This window comes from Castor canadensis, chromosome 2 (genome assembly GCF_047511655.1).
Source record: "Castor canadensis chromosome 2, mCasCan1.hap1v2, whole genome shotgun sequence".
NCBI lineage: Eukaryota > Metazoa > Chordata > Mammalia > Rodentia > Castoridae > Castor > Castor canadensis.
Genome location: NC_133387.1, coordinates 2,993,654 through 3,011,804, shown reverse-complemented (window position 1 = coordinate 3,011,804; position 18,151 = coordinate 2,993,654). Strand labels below are relative to the sequence as shown.

The 18,151-nt window shown below is 49.5% G+C and overlaps 1 protein-coding gene across 1 annotated transcript; it reads left to right on the top strand.

The window, feature by feature from the left end:
* Window positions 1-3,394: 3,394 nt before the first annotated feature.
* On the top strand, window positions 3,395-13,958 carry Insig1 (insulin induced gene 1). Its single transcript, XM_020186689.2, has 6 exons — window positions 3,395-3,532; window positions 3,689-4,106; window positions 6,551-6,675; window positions 7,877-8,043; window positions 8,374-8,473; window positions 12,043-13,958. Exons 2-6 carry the CDS (start codon window positions 3,716-3,718, stop codon window positions 12,070-12,072), a joined length of 813 nt encoding a protein of 270 aa, XP_020042278.1. The 5' UTR covers window positions 3,395-3,532; window positions 3,689-3,715; the 3' UTR covers window positions 12,073-13,958.
* Window positions 13,959-18,151: the final 4,193 nt, after the last annotated feature.

Here is an 18,151-nt window from a genome sequence, read left to right as displayed (position 1 = left end):
TTCATTCTTCTTCCCTGGCTTGTTCATCTTCAGCCCACAGTATGTTAGCAAGCAAGTTCAGATGCCCCAACACAGAGAAGCATGACACTGCTGTTAAAAATGATAATGTGGAAAGAAGGATGACGTGATCAGTTCACACCTGCTGGGAGAGTTAGACTCAAAAATGTTGGTGACAACATAGGAAAATCAGAACCCCAAACACTGATGATGGGAATGTCGACAGTGTGACTGCTTTGAAAAGAGTCCAGGAGCCCCCCTAAAATGATCACACAGAGTTTCTGTAGGACACTGCAGTGAAAATGTCCACCCAGAACTTGTGTTCATATTTATAGCACCATTATTCATCAAAGCCAAAAAACAAAAACAGCCCAAATAATCACCAGCTGGTGGCTGTGGTAAGGGTTGCACCCCTGTGTGAATGCCCTGAAAGCTAGTGAGTTGTACACTCCAAGTGCGAGAGTTGCACAGTATATAAATGAGGTTGCAATAAAGGGATAAAAAATGATGCCACACTTGGTGAGGATTGACTCTGAAGGTATTCATGGCTACTTAAGAACTGGTTCTACTACAGGTTAAGTGTGACCCCATTTTTTTTTAAAGCCACATACAAGTCAGGTGTGGCAGTACATGTCTGTAATCCCAGCTGCTCAGGAGCTGGGGGCAAGAGGATCTTGAGCTCAAGGCTAGCCCTGACAAAATTAGCAAGATCTTATCTCAAAAACAAAAATAAAATGAAAGCAAAAGGACTGGAGATGTGGCTTAATGGTAGAGTGCTTGCCTAGCGAGTACCAGGCTCCAGGTTCAAAACAGCATCTTGAGGGGGAAAAAAAAGCCACATACATTTACACATAGGAAAAACATCTGGAAATACTCCAAAAAATAACAGTGGTTGTCTCTAGGTGGTGAGATTATAGACGATTTTATGAAGTATTTTTCAATATTTTCTGAATGTTTTACAATAAGCATGTGATGCTTTTATATTAAAAGTTACCACGCCATATTAAGCATACTTCGTACAGATGACTATCAGCATGGCATTCAGACGACAAGCAGTGGATGGCTTTCTCCGGGATGTCTCAAAGCCCACAGGACTCCAGTGCCCGATTTCTCTGCTCTGGATGGAGGAGCTGTAGAGGCAGGTGCCTTGTCACCAGTCTGCTCCCCAGTGGTTCCAAAAGGGGACACCACAGAGGTTAGCTCCTCAGCACAGGCAAATTTCCTGCACAGACAGCACATCGGTGACCATTAACACTAATGCAGAGTGTCGAGGGGTAGAACTAAAGGGTGCTATCATGACCACGTTCCCTAAAGACTTCACTCAGAGCACTGACAGCTGAGCAAAATGACCCCTGATTTTCCACACGGACCTTGCGTTTAATGGAGACGCTATCAAACCTCAGAATATTTGAATCCAGCTTCTGATAGTGAGACTGGATCTCCGAGACAGAGAATTCAAACGCTTCCACAGTCGTTACCCATAAGACCTTCATTCATGGGAATGCAGCGACAAACTGTGCCAAAGATTAGACATCCTTGACAGCCTGGTTTAGGTTCCCTGGCTCATGTTGTCCCCACACAGGTGAGAGGAGGGGCAGACAGCTGAAGAGGCTGAGCTGCATTAGCACTGGTTTGGGGGTGCAAGTCGAAAGATGTGAAAGCAACTGGCCCAGGGGATCGATAGACCTGTCCACACTGGGGACAAGGAACACAGAAATCCCCAAGTGTCAGAAGCTATGCACCTGTTCCTAAGAGCTATTACAATGGACAGAAACAGCAGAGTAGTCTGCTCCGCCAGGCAAAACGGCAGGAAAGAAAAGAGATCCAACTACATCCCCACAGGACAGATGCACCAGACCTGTGAAGTGGGGGGGGGGGGTAGGAGGGGGTGCCACCTCTGGGATCTTCACCTCTGCTTACTGGGTCTCAGAGATCTGAGCATTCCAGCCACCCAAGGGCAATGTGCGAGACCAATGCACTCCGTGGAAGTTTCCCTGCTTTTGCTAGTGTTTCATGAATGAATCTGAGACATGCCTGCCTCTCAGGGTCACGATTGTCATGTAGACAGAGTTCCATGAAGCTAACAGCACGGTGTAGATCTGCTTTTCTCAACGTGCAGCTATGGGAACAGCAGGTATGGGGGGGTGCGGGGTGGGGGTGGGGGGAAGACAGCACTGGACACTCAGGGCAGAAAAAGAACAGGCTCTCTAACCAGAGCGTCCCCTAGCAGAGACTAGCGCCATTTAACAGCTTCCTATGGCCGGCAGCTGGGGAGCTTCTTCTATTTCTGCTATTATAAAAAGCCTAATACTGCTGTGACAATACAACATTCATGTCTACCCTTTGTACGGGTGTCCAACCTTCATACACCCACACATAAAGGAGTGTCCATGGAGGCCAAATTACAATACATCTGGAAGTCAAAACTGCTTTGGATCCTTGGGAGCAACCCAGAAGGGCTAATGGGGCTGGCTGAGACAGTCTGCGCTGCCCCTTCCTGAACGAAGGGAGAGGAAGATGGGCTGGCCATCCCTCCCTGGCTGTGTCACGCCGGGGAAATGAAACCCGTCCCCTGAAACTCAGGAGGATGGGTGTTTCTAAAGGTAATCTTTTGGCCCTGAGCCACACGGTGGCCTTTTAGGCTGATCACGACCACGCGTGACTCGTGTCCAAGCCACAGAGTCCATTCAGAGTCCAGCTTCCTGCCTGGGCTCTGGCAGCTGCAGGGAGCAGAGACCACACTCAGTTGTTCCAGGACACTCTACACCATGAGGGTTCCCCAGCAAGAGGGTGGCTTCGGGGCAGGGCTGCGCCATGGCACGGAGCGACCCGCCACCCGCACCTGTGGCACGCACACCCGCGGGTCCGCGCCTCAGCACCACTGCTCTTATTTCCTGAGGTTTCCATGATTTGCCTTCTACATGTGCGCAAAGACGGTGGAAACCAGGGGGGATTAGGGCATAAAGGACGTCTGACGGTGCGTCTTCCTGGAGGATTTGATGGCACAAAAGCTTTCGGAAGCTCTGCGGCAGGTGCGGTGACACAGGCCGAGCTGGAGCCTGCGCACCCGCCCGCACTCCGCGCCCTGGGCTCGGCCGGAGAGTGGAGCGATGGAGACGGGGGACCTCGTGGTCCGTGCTCGGGGGTGGGGCGGTCCCGCCTCCTCCTCCTCCTCCTCCTCCTCCTCCTCGCCCGCCAGGGCTGCGCGCGCCCGCCGGAGCGCGCGGGCCAGCGCGGGCAGTGGTGGCGTGTGCGAACGTCATATGGGCCGCCTGCCTCGCATTGGCTGCGGTCGCCTCACCAGACCCAGTGCGGACGGGCGCGCGGGAGGGGCGGGGCCAGCCTGGGCCCCGCCTCCGGGCGGCGCGCGCGGGCCACGGATAGGCTGGGCTGGGCCACGTGGTGCCTGGCTGCGGCTCGCCATATAAGCCGCGCGCCCGCCGGGTGCTGCGGCCGCGCTTGGGCCGTCCGGGTGCGTCTTTTAGGTTGCCGACGCCCCTTCTGATTCCGACAGCGGGCGGACGCCCTTCGGCAGGTACGCGGCGGGGTCGGGGGTGGCTGCAGCGCGGGGTTTGGGGGCTCGGACCAGGCAGGACCCGTGTGGGCGCCGGGCGGACGGGCGGGCGGGTCTCCCGGCCTTTGTCTCCTGGAGACGGACTTGGCGCTGACTTGTCCCCGCGCTGTCCTGCAGAAGCGCCTCTGCACGCGGCGGGCACTGATGCCCAGGCTGCACGACCACTTCTGGAGCTGCCCCTGCGCCGGCGCCGCGAGGTACCTGAGTCCCCCGCGAGTCCGCGCCGCGGGGCCGGCCGCCCAGGTGGGAGGTATGATAACCGCGTCCCGGCGCCCGTCGGCTCCCGGGGCTCCGGACACCGACCCCGCGCCCCGGAGCCAGCGAGCGGGCCACGGTGTCCACGGCGGCCGTGCCGGCAGCTGGCATCACCACCTGGTGCAGAGGAGCCTCGTGCTCTTCTCGGTCGGGGTCGTCCTGGCCCTGGTCCTCAACCTGCTGCAGATCCAGAGGAATGTCACCCTCTTCCCCGACGAGGTGATCGCCACCATCTTCTCCTCCGCCTGGTGGGTGCCCCCCTGTTGTGGGACAGCAGCCGGTGAGTGTACTTGTTTTTGTAAGACTGGAAGGGACTCGTCTGTGGGTCACTATCACTTTTCAGCCTCTGACTAACGTTTATTCGAACGTAGAGTCATCCGCAGGTTCAAACTGGGCATCTGCAGTGTTTGCATGTAGGGAAAAGAAAGGGGCCCCCCAGATTCTGGCCAAGCAACTTCAGAAGCTGGAGGAACCAGGGAGTGATGGAGATGAGGTCTGTAGATAATTGGCAGTTTAAGCTGAGGAGTCCCATCCCTTTAGTGTCCTGGTGACCAGACGCAGCTGTCACCCAGAGCCAGCGGCCCAGCATTGGCTGCCTGAAGAACTGGTGAGGGCAGCCCCACATGGCTATTGGCTGATAGAGCCAACATGCTACCCTGCTGGATAAGGAAAACAAACCATCACGTGTGCTCAGGAGGGTTGCCAAGGGAGCAGCTTGTCTGCATTTCCTTCTGCAGATGGTCAAGTGCACAGTGGCCTGACCAACTTTTCCCCTTGGAACTGTCCGGCTTTCTTAGACTAAGGACACCAGGTAGAGAGGAGCCCCTGTGAGAGGTTAGATTTTTAGCACACCTACCTGGTCACGGATGCGGTTTAATACCACATGGGCTGAGCAAAATTGCACAGTGGACAGTCTTTTCTTGAGTAGAAAGAATCTCCTGGTTGTCATTTAGCTGGTTTTACAAAAACCAGAAGTTCACTAATGCTCCTAGTCACACAGCACCTGTTTCACACATTTGTCAAGTGCTGTCTGTAACCTCAGCTCTGCATGCTGACAAATGTGAAGGGAAGCAGGGCAAGCCCTTGTCCCTACCCATCCCAGAGTCTGGGAACACACAGCACAAGCAGTACCTTTTGCTTTGTAGCTGACTGACTGCTTGCATGTGTTTTATAAGCTGTGCTTGTTTACTCCTTTACAACAGTATTGTGCTGTGGCCCATTTCATAGATGAGGACACTGAGTCACAGCAGTTAAGCTTAACATGCAGTGAACTGGCTTCCACAGATCGTCAATGGCAGCAGGGCTGCTCCCAGGTTCACCTGAAACAGCATAGGGGAAAGGGGCTTAGAATGGAGCTAGCTGTGTGTCCCACCAGGCAGGACACTAATGACTAAGCAGTGGATAGGAGGTTCTCTTCCTAGTTCTCAGAAAGATGTGATCCTACACCTTTTCTCTTAATACTTTAAGGGTATGACTATACTAATTGAAAAAAAAAAAAAAAGTTTTTCAGTGCCGGGAATGGAACCCAGGGGCTTATGCATGCAAGCAAGTGCTTTGTCACTGAGCTACATCGTGGCCCTTGAAAAGTCTTTCGAGAAGATCTAGATTTGAAATTGTGTTTTTCATACACTGGACACAGTAGTAAGTTTCTTTGAACCAAAGGCTTGATTTCAAAATGAAATTTAGACTTTCTTTAAAGCTTCAACTCCAGGGATATCAAAGTTTCTCATACTCTTATCTAAATATTCAGCTAACCTGGCATCTCTGCTTCACTGTTGAAAAACCTGAACGCCTGCTTCCTTCCTTTCAGGCAAGGTGAAATGATGGCCTGGCTTTTGAGGTCTTGAACTTGGTTGTGGTTCACACATGAATCTGTGTCCACCCACAGGGCTACCCCAGCAGGCCCCTTCCCACTTGTACTGCAGGAGACTTGTTGGTTGCGTTTCACTTCTCTTCTGGAATGGGGTACCTTCCCACTGAGCAATTATCCTTTAGGGCTCTGAATCTGTAAAGACTTCTAAGTATGCAGACCTCAGGGCTCTCTTCCTCCTGTCCTCCAGTTACATAACCCTCGTCATTTCACACATGAGAAAACAAACATGAGGAGTCACTTCTGTCCAAGGGCACCCCGGGACCAGCAGTCCAGTTTTCCTTTCCTGGGCCTGTGCCCAATCCACAGTGTGGAGCTTGGCTGCACGGGCACCAGTGTGGGATTGGCCTTGCCACAGCCCTTACCTGAAGGGTGTGTGCACAGTAGTGCTGGGCTTCTGTGTACCTACCAGAGCCCTAAAAATCAAGTCCAGTGCACCTGTGGGCATGGGACCCAGACTGTCATGATCTCATGGTCAACTCAGCAAAAATGGGCCCAGGTGGGAGCAAGAGCACCAAAACTTTGTTGTGACTTGGGGCCACAGGTGTCAGCGTGTGCTCATCTTTTCATTGTGAAAAAGGAATCATAGCTGACCAAAGTAGGTGGATTACACAGTCATTTCACATTTGTGTATTTGAGGCAAATACAGATCTTAAATACTATAAAATTAAATATTACTTTTATTGTTAATGTGAACAGTTAAGCTGACTTACTTGTGTTTAACTCATCTCATGTTTTTTTAAACATTGCGAAATCGTGTGGTTTGGGGTGGGGGACACACAGAGAACAAGACTGTCAGGTTGAATGTACTGTGGCTGGCATGGTTCTGACCCTGTTCTCTTGTCGTCACGCAGCGGTGGTCGGGTTACTGTACCCGTGCATCGACAGTCACCTGGGAGAGCCGCACAAATTCAAGCGGGAGTGGGCCAGCGTCATGCGCTGCATCGCGGTCTTCGTGGGCATTAACCACGCCAGCGCCGTATCCTCAGGTTGACGTGTGCCGTGGGATTTTAGCAGGCCATGTGTGGGAGCACTGTGCTAGTTCTGTTGAGTACTTAGTGTTTGCTGCCTCACCCAGGTAGTATATTTTGACGTATATTATTTAGTTCACACTTAGCAGGGCTCCCAAGGGACAGGTCCCAGGGTCCTCTTGGCTCATTTCTGGAAGCAGCTGAAATAGTAGAATGCAGTATGCAGCTCTGCTCTCTTTTCTCACACAGCTCTGTTTTGGTATTTGGAGCTGATTTTATGAAGTCACCTTTTTGTGTCTACGCTTTGTCTGTGGTTCCTACAGCAGTGAGCAGTGGCGAGTGATCGCCACTGTCACTGCATCTTAGCAGAAGGCATCTACCTGCTGCAGTCCAAGGATCAACCATAGAAGGCCCCTGAGCTTCTGGAACCTGAATGGAATCCATCCTTTGCAACAGGCTGTGTGTTTGTACATGGTGCATTTTTCAGGAAAATGGTTCATATTCTCCCCTTAAAAGATTTAGGGGTTCTTTAGAGCGAGTAAGAGGGAAAGATGTTTTTAAAAGTTATGGCCATTTCCCGTTTCAACAGAATATGAGACTGTTCTGGCAGAGGAGCCTCCTGGCCAGCTGACAGCAGTGCTGTGCTCAGACTCAAGTGTCTTACTGTCCAGATGTCTTCTAACTAGACATGGCTTCAGAGCAAAATATGTTGCTCTATGGCCATAACACCAGCCGACTTTCATATACAGCTTTCGGGAAGTTACACTGGAGTTTCAACTCAGAACCTTCCACTCTACCACTTGAGCCATCCCTGCAGCCCTTTTCACTCTTTGTTATTTTTCAGATAGGGTCTCATTTTTCCCAGGGCTGGCCTCAAACCGATATCCTCCTGACTTCTGCCTCCCAAAGTAGCTAGGATTTCAGGTGTGCACCACTGCGCGCAGCTTTAAAGTTACATTTTTGACTTGGCGATCCCTGGGAAGTTTCAGGTTAGCTCGCTATGAGTTGTTATGGATAATGAATCACTATTGTGTAATAATAAACAACAGGGTGGGCAGAGTGGCTCACATGGTGGAGCCCGAGGCCCTGAGTTTAAACCCTAGTACTGCCAGAAAACAAGAATAAACACCTGTGAGTAGGTCTTGTGGCTTTAATGTTTTGTATCTTATGAAAAAATATTAAGCTTTTCCTTAACTTTTGCATCACAAGAAATTGGATTTTGCTAATAATATTCAGCTGTCCCTGACCTTAGCAGCGCTGTCCTTGGGCCTTTGGTGGACATTCGACCGCTCCAGAAGCGGCCTTGGGCTTGGAATCACCATCGCCTTCTTAGCAACTCTGATCACTCAGTTTCTGGTGTACAATGGTGTATATCAGTAAGTGTGTTCCCGCGTGCTCTTAGCCTTTACAAAAACACAGTTTAGCTTAGATGTTTTCATATTTTATTTATTTGGCTTTTATACAGAAAAACACAGATTTAGGTATGAAATTCTCAAAGTGCTGCTCCTGCTAGACTCAGCATATTTAAAAACCTACCATCCATAACTTTACTTAGAGAGAGCCAAATGTAGTGATAAACTGTGTCTTTTAAATGCTGACATTTTGCAGCATTTTTGGTTAGTGAGTGTCTTGTGTCCCCGCTACAGAAAAATCTCCCAGAAAAAATTGCTGAGGTAACTGACTGCACGCATTTGCTTTCTCCCTAGATACACATCCCCAGACTTCCTCTATATCCGTTCTTGGCTCCCGTGTATTTTTTTCTCAGGCGGTGTCACAGTGGGAAACATAGGACGGCAATTAGCAATGGTGAGTAGATGGCTCCAGGTGAGCTTTGCTAGCCTGTAGCATCTCCCTTCGTGGTGTTTTATAATTCATGTTGATGTATGTCTCGTTCAGATTCAGTAGCACAATTACTGGGAGTTCAAACTCTCAGTGAGGGAGGTAATGATACTACAGAACTCTTTGCTAAGTTACGAAGATTTATAGACTTGGAAGCTCAGATGCTTCCAGCAGAAAGGAAGTAAAGTTGCAGTGCAGCCCTGTGTCACAGCTGTCCCATGACTTCTGAATTTGCATGTGAGAAGAATGGGGGTTGCTAAAGTGGCAGCCTGTGGTGTTTCCTTCCTCCCTCAGTGCCACACACATCTGGATGACCTGATGAATGGCCCTGTGCTCCCCAGCATCTGTCATCTGAAATTTCTTTCAAACAAAATTTGAGGGGTGTGACTGGTGCTGGGGAAGGCACTGTCTTCCTCTCAAGCCAGAGCCTGCTAGATCCTAGCCCAGGGGATAGCCTAGGTCAACTAGCACACCCTTCTAGGGGCTACGTGGAGCTGGCCACCAAGAAGGGCTTGCCCAGACCATTGTGGGAGGTGGCTTGATTGCTGGTAGGAGGACCACCTCACCTGAGCACTGCACCTGCTGTTACTAGAAGAGAAAGAAGCCTGCCTCCCAGGCACAGCCACCTCCTGTGAGGTGGAGAGGCAAATCAAGGCACTCTTAGTGGTTCTTTATTTTCCAGTAGGCAAAAATGGGGATTAGGACTCGCCAATAAATTATTTTGAAATGACTTTGACTCAAGGGCTTAAGTAAAATGAACCTTAGAAAAAGGCAACTAAGGCTGTAGGTATGGCTTAAGTGTCAGAGCACCCGCCTAGCAAGTGCCTGTGCTGAGTTAAAACCCCCGGTACTAGCTGGGCACCGGTAATCCTAGCTACTTGGGAGGTAGAGATTGTAGTTCAAAGCCAGCCTGGGCAAATTAGTTCATAAGACCCTATTTCAAAAATACCCAACACAAAACAGGGCTGGTGGAGTGGCTCAAGTGATAAAGCGCCTGCTTAGCAAGTGAGAAGCCCTTGGTTCAAACCCCAGTACTGCCAAAAAAGAACCCCAAAACAGTACTGCCAAAAAAAAAAAAAATCCCCAAAAAACCAGACTGCTGAGCCATTGCTCTCAGAGATCAGCTGGCTTTCTCAGGAAACTTGGTTCTTACTCCATGCTGTTTAAAACGGTGCATTTATTTGCACCAACTGATACCTGTTTGTGAGAAGTCGAATCTGAAGACCCGGACTGTTTCACAAAAATAGAAGTTGTTTCTAAAGGATAGAATTTGTAAAGTGTTCCACTGGTTTCCAAGTTTAAGGGCACTTCCTCTTCTTCTGGGAATTGCAAATGTGCTGCCAATAAAACCTTCTCAAGTCCCTTCATGGAGAATCAGAGCACTTTGCTTTTTTGATACTAAAAACCAGGTGGATCTCACCTGGAAACTGAGCAGCTGCTTCCTCTACACACTCAGCTTTTCCCTGTAGTATACCGTGTTTGTTTTCAGAACAGAACCAGGCAGGGCAGAATTGCCTGTTGCTTCAAGATTTTTATTTCAGTACTCTGTGGAGAATTCTTAAGAGGGCTTCTGGAAATAGAATTGATTTCAGCCAGGTTGACTAGTCATGCAATTAAAATTTGAGCAGCATTCTTAGGGTTGGCTGTCTTGGGGGTCCGTTGGTGTGTTACACGTTCATGATCAAGCCTTGCACGTCAGTTTTAGCATACACGCTGTGCGGGTAGAGAAGTCACACAGTACGAGCAAGCTCTAAGCTTCTCGACATGGTTGGAGGAGACATTGAAAGAGTTGAGCAATGCTGAGCTTTGAAGATCATGTTTTTAAGTTGGGTTTCTCACCTGTAGTTCTACCTTAAGAACATTGACTGCTTCCAAGGATAACCATGACCAGTAGCTCTCAAGTTGGCTTTGCTTATCATACAATCTAGGAGTTTCCTCTGTATAGTATTTTTGTTGTGGCTTTCTCTCCATGTCATTGTCCTGTGTGTCATCAGCATGCATGCTCAAAAGAAATTCCTGAGTCTGTAGCCATTGTTGTGGAAGCTGTAGTTGTTGCTGTTTGCATTTGGAAGTCTTTTATGAAAAGCGTAAGTCTTCAAAGTAAGGCTTCAGTGTGTCTTGGGCTCCTGTTGTCCGGTCCAGGGACCCTGGCCGCAGAGGCCCGCCTCCACCTCCCTATGGTGGGTCTATTGTCTTTCCTGTTGAGTCAGCCAGTTCAGCCACTGGAGATGGCAGCACACTCAACCACTGGTCACTGCTAACGAATTGCACCCTCATTACTTGACACTTGGAAATATCAGCTGTTCTTAGCACATTTTTCAATGGGGAACTTGATGCTTAGGAAGATGAGGCAGTCAAGTGCGGGATTTGAGTCATGCCTGCCTGTTATTAGTCCTTGCTGCCCTTTGAACATATAGCTCCTGGCTGTCACTCATCCTCCAGACAGGTGTAAAAGATCTGGGTGAGTCATTTAAAACATTGCATTTGTCAGCACTGGTGGAAGGTGATGTGCCAAGTTGAGTCTGTCTCGGGCTAATTGGTGGATTGTCCCTACTCGTATTCCTACGCTGATGCAGACTCAATTTTAGTCTCCTGCAGACCATAGATCCAAAAATTCTGGGTTTTGTCTGGTTATTAGTACATTATTGGGCAGGTAGTAAAATTTAGTGACCACTTTTATTTATTTCTAGGTCAGTGGCAAGAATGTGCCTCTTTATTTTCTCTAGTTAAGGTTTTTCTAAAACCTTCCTGGTGTTCGTGTGTAAGAACTACACTTCAAATTTCCAGCTGAAGGGATGTGTGCTTGCTAGGTCTTCCTGGATCATGGCATGCCAGACTCGTCCAGGAGTCCGATGAGGCTACCTCAGTTTTCTGGATCTTCATCTCAAAGCCTAATGGGAGGGATGGGAGGCACTGAGTGCAGCAGGAGGACACAGACTTGAGGAGGGAGGCACGTGTCGAGGCTTCTCTGCGTTCAGCAGCACTGTGGCCTCAGCAATCATGCAGTCTCTGGGTCTGCTTCATCTGTGAGATACCGTACTGCGTGGGTTTACCATGCAGGCCTGACAATGGCAGCAACTTCCAGGGGTCTGTCCATGGGGGTCGTTGAGAAAGGGTGGTAAGGTCTCTGTCAGCGTTCTAAAACCTGACAGTTTTGGGGATCTGTGTGACAGGCCAAGGCCCAGCAGAGCACAGTGGGCTCGCACAGAAGCCTCCCTTTCTTCAGGTAAACAGACTGGCTCTAAGAGTGGGGTTCACTAAGCTCTAAGCCGGAGCTCTCCGGGGTGTCATCACTGCTATGGTGACTGCTTCCTGTATGTAGATGGAGGCTCAGTGACACTTCTGTAGTGTCTTCCTCACCAACAACAGGCTCCACATTTACACCAGGGCCTTAGCAACTTCAGAGGTGAAGATGACAGTATAACCTTGCAGGTAGGGGAGCTGGGCTCCAAGTCTCACCTGGGGTCAACAGAACCGTAATCTTCTGCCTTTATTTACACACTAGTGCTGATTTTACTCTTTTCTTCATCCACTAGGGTGTCCCTGAGAAGCCACACAGCGACTGAGCTCCAGTGCCACTGATAGGAAGAGGAAGCAGGCCCCGGGGGAAATGCTGTGGTGCAGGTCGTGCGGAAGACGATCTTTTTCCCACAAGCTCGGTTTAGATGGGGCTGATGACAAATGGCTCTTGAGAAACATTCTCTTAGTCTAGAATAGCGAGATGGAGACAAGAACTACTGACCTCGAAGTCTTATCTTGACCGCCCGCCCCACTCCTGCCTTTGTTCCGGAGCCTGCCGTCCCAGGCCAGGCCACATGGGAGTCTGGCAGAGGGTGGTTTCCCAAGTATTAGATGTCATTCAAAACAAGTTGCCATGTTTCAAAGCCTTGAACTAAAACTTAATTACCAACTAGCAGTTTTATGTCAGTGTGCCCAAAGGAAATAGGTTGATATGATGGTGCTTTAAAAAGATGAAGTATGGTGTAATAGGACTATTTATCCAAAAGACTTTAAAATTAGGGTTGTGTTTAAAAAAAAAAAAAGAATGAAAGGAGCAGCAAGTATAGGGCAGTGGCACTACCAGTGGATCCCAGCATGGTCACACTGGCCTCTGATGCTGCAGGGGCGGGCACCTGTGCAGCCATCACACATGCGGAAACACCAGGGCAGACACTGTGCTTTTCATTCTTCTCATGGGGTTTTGTGTTGACAATCTTACTGAGAGCAGAAGGTAATGAAAAGTCACCATTCTACACTGTGATACTGGAATTTCCACCTCAGTTGATGAAGTTTTACCCCAAGTCCAGAACATCCAAGAGTGAGGCACATCCGTGTGTATTTTAGTCTTGGTGAGCCACAACTGTTTATTTGTTGCTCTAGAGGAGAGAGGACGGGTTTTTGCACAGCCCTATGGAACTTGCAATCTGTGATTGCCTTGTAAAGAGTGAGTGTCACTGCAGTGAGCGTGCGGTGCCCCTGAACCCGTGGTGGTGTGAGCACAGTGGAGTCACTTAATGGCATAGGCCATGTTGGACCCGATTTGCAGCATTGGGTCTTAAACTTCAAGTGCAATGTATCTGAAAACCAATCTGAGCCTTGTATTCTCTTAAAATATTTATTTTTTTTAATGCATGAGTTGCTCCAGAGGGTTCTTGTTCATTTCAGAGCTGCGTGGAGGCGGAGCTCAGCAAATGCTTCTTTGGCAGGAGGCACGAGGCTCCTTCCCGTCCCCCCTGCACTGAGCCCTCATCCTTTGACATACTCCAGTTTTGTGGGTTTAGCAATTTTTACTTACAAATTTACCTTTTTGTATTTTGCAATTTAAATGTTTTGGTTGTGTTGAGTTATGTGGAAGTGACTTGATTAAAAGACTCAAGTGGACGTGCTCCGCCTGTGGGCTGGAGTCCGTCTGCTTTCCTTCACGTGGCCATCTGTGTTGGGCTTTTGCTTGGTTTGTTTTGAGGGAACTGTCTTGAGTAAGCTTTAGGTTTCTGAAGTTAATTTGTTTGAGGGGAATTTTGTTTAAAGGAAAACGGATCCTTCTGAACTATGGGTGATCTGTATAAATTTTCTGAAAATGAAAACATGATGAGTTTGTGACAGCGTTTTTCAGTGACAATGTCAGCATTTTATGAAAAACAGAAGTTGCTAGAGGAAAGCACTGAGTCCAAAATACACTTGATCATGCACAAACAGTAAGTGCGTTTCCTCTTCAACTGGAAGTAAATCTGTATGTTAGAAATAACGTAGCCAAAAAATGTGAATCCGAGGAATTTTTTTGCCAATAGTTTATAGCAGACATTGAACCAAAGTGGTTTGAGTTTGTAAAACAGTATGAACAAACCTGCACTATCCCAGACGAAGCGAACACCCAGTGAGGTTCACGTTCATACTGCATTTTCACATTGTGTTCTTTTTGCATTTTTTACTTTTATTAAAGGTTCAAAACCAACTTGTATTTATGAGTCTTCCTTTCTAAAAAGGGGGAAGGGGCTGGTGCCCCCTGGAGGATGTTAGAATGGGAAAATACTTTTCAGCTCTTCATGTTTGCAGAACTCCAACATAGCCTCTTGGGGACCATCCTCTGAGTCTGCTTCTGTATGGTGGAGGCTAAATGCACTCCCCCACTGGTGCCCCCTCATCGAGGGACAACGGGTGGCTGCCTGGGCACAGGGGCACCTCGCCTGCTCCAGGCCAATAGCTTTGTACTTTGGCTCCTTGTTTCTGCTGACGGTGACTGACTCCTACTCTGAACAGTTCAAAGCAACTATGTGCCCTCCCAGAGCTGAAGATGCCCTCAGCTTCCACGACCGTCGTGTCACGCTCAACAGCTTTTTAAAGCGTTGTTTGACATAGCTTTCCAGTACTACTGGCAGAAGGCTAGTAATTGTGCTCATCCCAGGACACTAACACGAAGGTCCAAGTGATGACAGCTGTCATCGCGGGTGGGACATTCCCAGTGGGGACTGCTTCCCGCATGGTTCCAACAGCGAGCCTTCTCTGAACTGGACTAAACTCGTGTTTTGGAGATTAAATTTCCTGGGACTCTTCTGGTCCTTGAGCAAATAACTGAATTAGGCCATTTCATTCAAGGTAAGCAGGAGTCCCAAGAGACCACTCTACTTCTCCTGCCAGCTGTGCGGGTGGCACTGAGTGGACAGGACCTTGGGGTTGATGGGCAGCCTCAGCAGGTTTAAGGTCACCTGACATCTTACATAAGGGGGGTTCTGGCGGATTGGAAAGACTTTGGATGTAATCACATCCTCTGGTGACCCTTGAATTAAGGGTGTTTCCTGACCTTGGTAAAGAACGGACCATTTTAAATCTAAACTTGCCTTTTCTACTTCCCTTTTAAATAGACAACGTGTGGCTGAAAACATTCCGAGTTTCAGATTCTGTAATAATGTAACTACAACACCCGGGAAGCCCCAGTGTTAGCATTCAAATTATTGCCTGGGAAACTACCCTGCCCGCTGCCCCCTGCCCTGATCCACCTCCTCTTGCTCCTGAGCAGAAAGTCTGCCATGAGAGCCTTTAACTGACCCCAAGTGCAGGCAGAACCCAGAAGCAGGAGAGGGTGCCTGGAGTGGTTCCGAGTTCGGGTATCTAAATGGTGCTCTGAATTTTCTGTAAATGTCGTCAGACTTGCATCTGAATTTCTTAACATTTATCCAAACAGCCGACAGTGCCTGGCACGGGGTAGGCACTCAGTAGATGCTAGTTTCCCTTCCTCCCCAGATTTCTCTGGAAGGAATAAAAGTGCTAAGATACCAGGCATTTGTCATGCTCAGGGGGAAACAGTAAGGGGGACTTGGTAGCATGCCAATAATCCCAGCTATAGGAGGGAGGGTCTTGAGTTCAAGGCCAGCCTGGGTAAAGGTAGTGAGATCCTGTCTTTTTTTTTTTTTTTTTCCGGTACTAGGGATTGAGCCGCAGAACCTCTCATGTGCTAGGCAAGTATTTACACTTGCGCTATACCCTTTTTTTGTTTGTTTGTTTGTTTTTATTTTGTTTTTGAGACAGGACTGGTGGCTGTAGCTCAGGTGGTAGGACATTTGCCTAGCAAATGCAAGGCATTGGGTTCAATCCCTAGTACCACAAAGAAAGAAACAGGGGAGGCAGAGAGAAAATGGTAGCACCATCAGATGAAAAGTGGACACCCTTTTACAAGCAGTAAAAAGCTCAGCAGTGCTCGTGGCTGCTGCCCCATGCTCTGTGTAGGCTCAAATTCAGGAACACAGATGAGGGTAAATGCAGATGAAGGCTAATCTCACTAGAACTGCTCTCTACAGTTTTCTGTCTTTTCTCAGCAAGTTTTCATTTAAATTGTATTCATTCCTACTCATCCTGCAGACCTCAACTGCAGCCGAAATGTCTTTTCCTTCTCCACCCCATGGCAAACCTCTGCACATCCCCTCCAGGCCTCAGCACTGTTACCGCAGCCATTTGAGTTTGGTGACCATCTGACCAATGTCCCCAGCAGGCTGTGGCCCTGGGAGAACAGAGACAGCACAGAGGAGGGCGCGAGCAAGCCTCCAGGAATGGCGGGCGTGTGGCAGCACAGAACTTGCACCCCGTGTCACGGCTGCATTGCTGCAGCACCATCTTCATGCAAGCGAGCCACTTCGGCCTGTGGGACTTCTCTCCCCAGGAGTGGAGTTAATCACTGTGGGCCGTCCACACCTGCTCCTTTGCTGCCTGGGACCCAGCCAGGTTGGCAGGCTGTAGGCGTTGACTGCTGGCAGTCAGGAAGTGAGGCACCTATGGGCCCAGGACTTGTCCCTTGGGCTGCACTGGGGGCTGACTCGGTGACGGTCCTCAGCAACTTGTCGCCCTCCCAGGGGCACATCTCTGCCTTTCCATTTCCGTCTTTTTGATCATGTGATATCTTGCTTCCCCTTGGCTGTTTTCAGATCTGTCCTGACTTTCTTTCATGCCCAGGGGCCTGCTGTCCCTTGCCAGTTTGCACCAGTCCTCCAATCACATTGGATGCAAGAGTTCAGCGTGGCCAGGGTGAGCAGTATGCAACATTCCAAGGTGAGGGCAGTGACAGGACACAGAGCCCCTGAAGTCAGCTTCACTCCTGAGCTGAACCAGGCGGGAGAGGTCAGCAGGTCTGGGTGGAGTCAGTACCCCTTGCACGGTGACTTGTGGGGTCAGAGCTGTGTGCATCACATGTGGCCGCTGCTCACGTCCTTCTGGAACAGCCAGCCAGCTGCAGGAGCTGTCTGTATAAGGGCAGCCAACAGGTCATCTGGAAGAGCATTGCATGTTCCGCCATCCAGCCAGGATCAGCAATGGCTCCAAGGCCTCTTAGAAAAGCCGGGCATCTAGAAAAGTCTTCCCTGAGGCTGCTCATGCTTGAGCCTCAGCTGAGGCAGTTGCAATTACTCAGTTGTTCTCTTAGAAGCATTAGGAAAGATGAGTTATTGAACACTTCCAGAAATGGTGCTGTGCCCTGGGAGCCCAGTGTCTGCAGACTTGGCTCCCTCCTGAAGAGGAGCTGCAATAAACCTGGGATAGACCGGGCAGGTGCGGCAGGAGACACCCAGGATGTGTGTGTCGGGAGACTTCAAGCTCTTTTGGGACGCCGTTTCTGCAGCATTTTGGTGATTCCAGTCCTTCCCCATAATAGGTATTCGGAAGAAAGATACGAATGTAGAAACAGAATAAACTGGGCTGGGCTCAGTTGTTAAAAGTTCAGGACTGGGCATTATAAAACCAGTCTTTAAGTTAACTTCAACTTAAAGTTAGACTGTAGTCTAACTCTAGCTTCTGATCCTAGTCCTCAATTGTCAGTTAAGAGAATCAGAAGTTTCTAACGCCTCTGGCACTTCACAAAAGAAGGAAGCAGGTCCAGAAAGTGTCTCTACCCGGTGAGAGCTGGCCTCAGATTCTGCATCCCAAGGCCAGCCATCTGTCCACCTGGGGTCATGTTCTCTAGGAACCTCACTGTGCCCCCGGTCTGTGTTATAGGTTAAATTGTGTTCCCCCCCCCCCAACAAAGAAGACAGGTTCAAGTCTTAAGCCCCAACTTCTCAGAACGCACTGCTATTTCAACAAGCTCTTTGTAGATTTAAGCACCCTGTAGGCTGGGGTGTGGCTCAAGTGCCTGCCTGGGAAGTGCAAAACCCACAGTTCAATCCCCAGTACTAAAAAAAATGGAGTCCCGAGGGTGGCCCTAATTCAGTGTGACTGGTGTCCTTGTGAGAAGGGAAATTGGACCAACAAGTTCAGAGAGAAGATGCTGCAAGGCACCCAGGGCAGAGGGCACCTCCTGAAGACAGGGTTGAGCCAAGTTCCTGCAAGTCAAGGGAGTTCAGAGGTTGCCAGATGCTGGAGAGAGACCAGAGCGGCCCCTTCCTTTGCCTCCAGGGGCCCCGGGGCCTGCCCATGCCCTGGAGAGGACGACTGCCTTTCTACTGCTCTGAGGGCTGCAGCACATGGTGCTGTGAAACCACAGCCCTGGACATTCATGCAAGTGGAGGCAGCCCCAAAACTGCACTTTGTATTTTCAAATAAAAAGAAAATGCACATGATATCACTCACCCTGAGGAGCACGGGAAAATCGCAAGGTCCAGGGTCATCTGTCAGGAGGGGCCTCAACCCAGGCAGCTCAGCACCAGCCTTACCTAAACTCACACC

Bases quoted from the DNA above. Each gene is read 5' to 3' on its own strand.
- Insig1 (XM_020186689.2), top strand. From the start codon at position 3,716: ATGCCCAGGCTGCACGACCACTTCTGGAGCTGCCCCTGCGCCGGCGCC. The intron at 6,676-7,876 runs GTATCCTCAGGT...TTGCATCACAAG, and splicing joins GCATTAACCACGCCAGCGCC to AAATTGGATTTTGCTAATAA. The intron at 8,474-12,042 runs GTGAGTAGATGG...TTCATCCACTAG, and splicing joins TAGGACGGCAATTAGCAATG to GGTGTCCCTGAGAAGCCACA.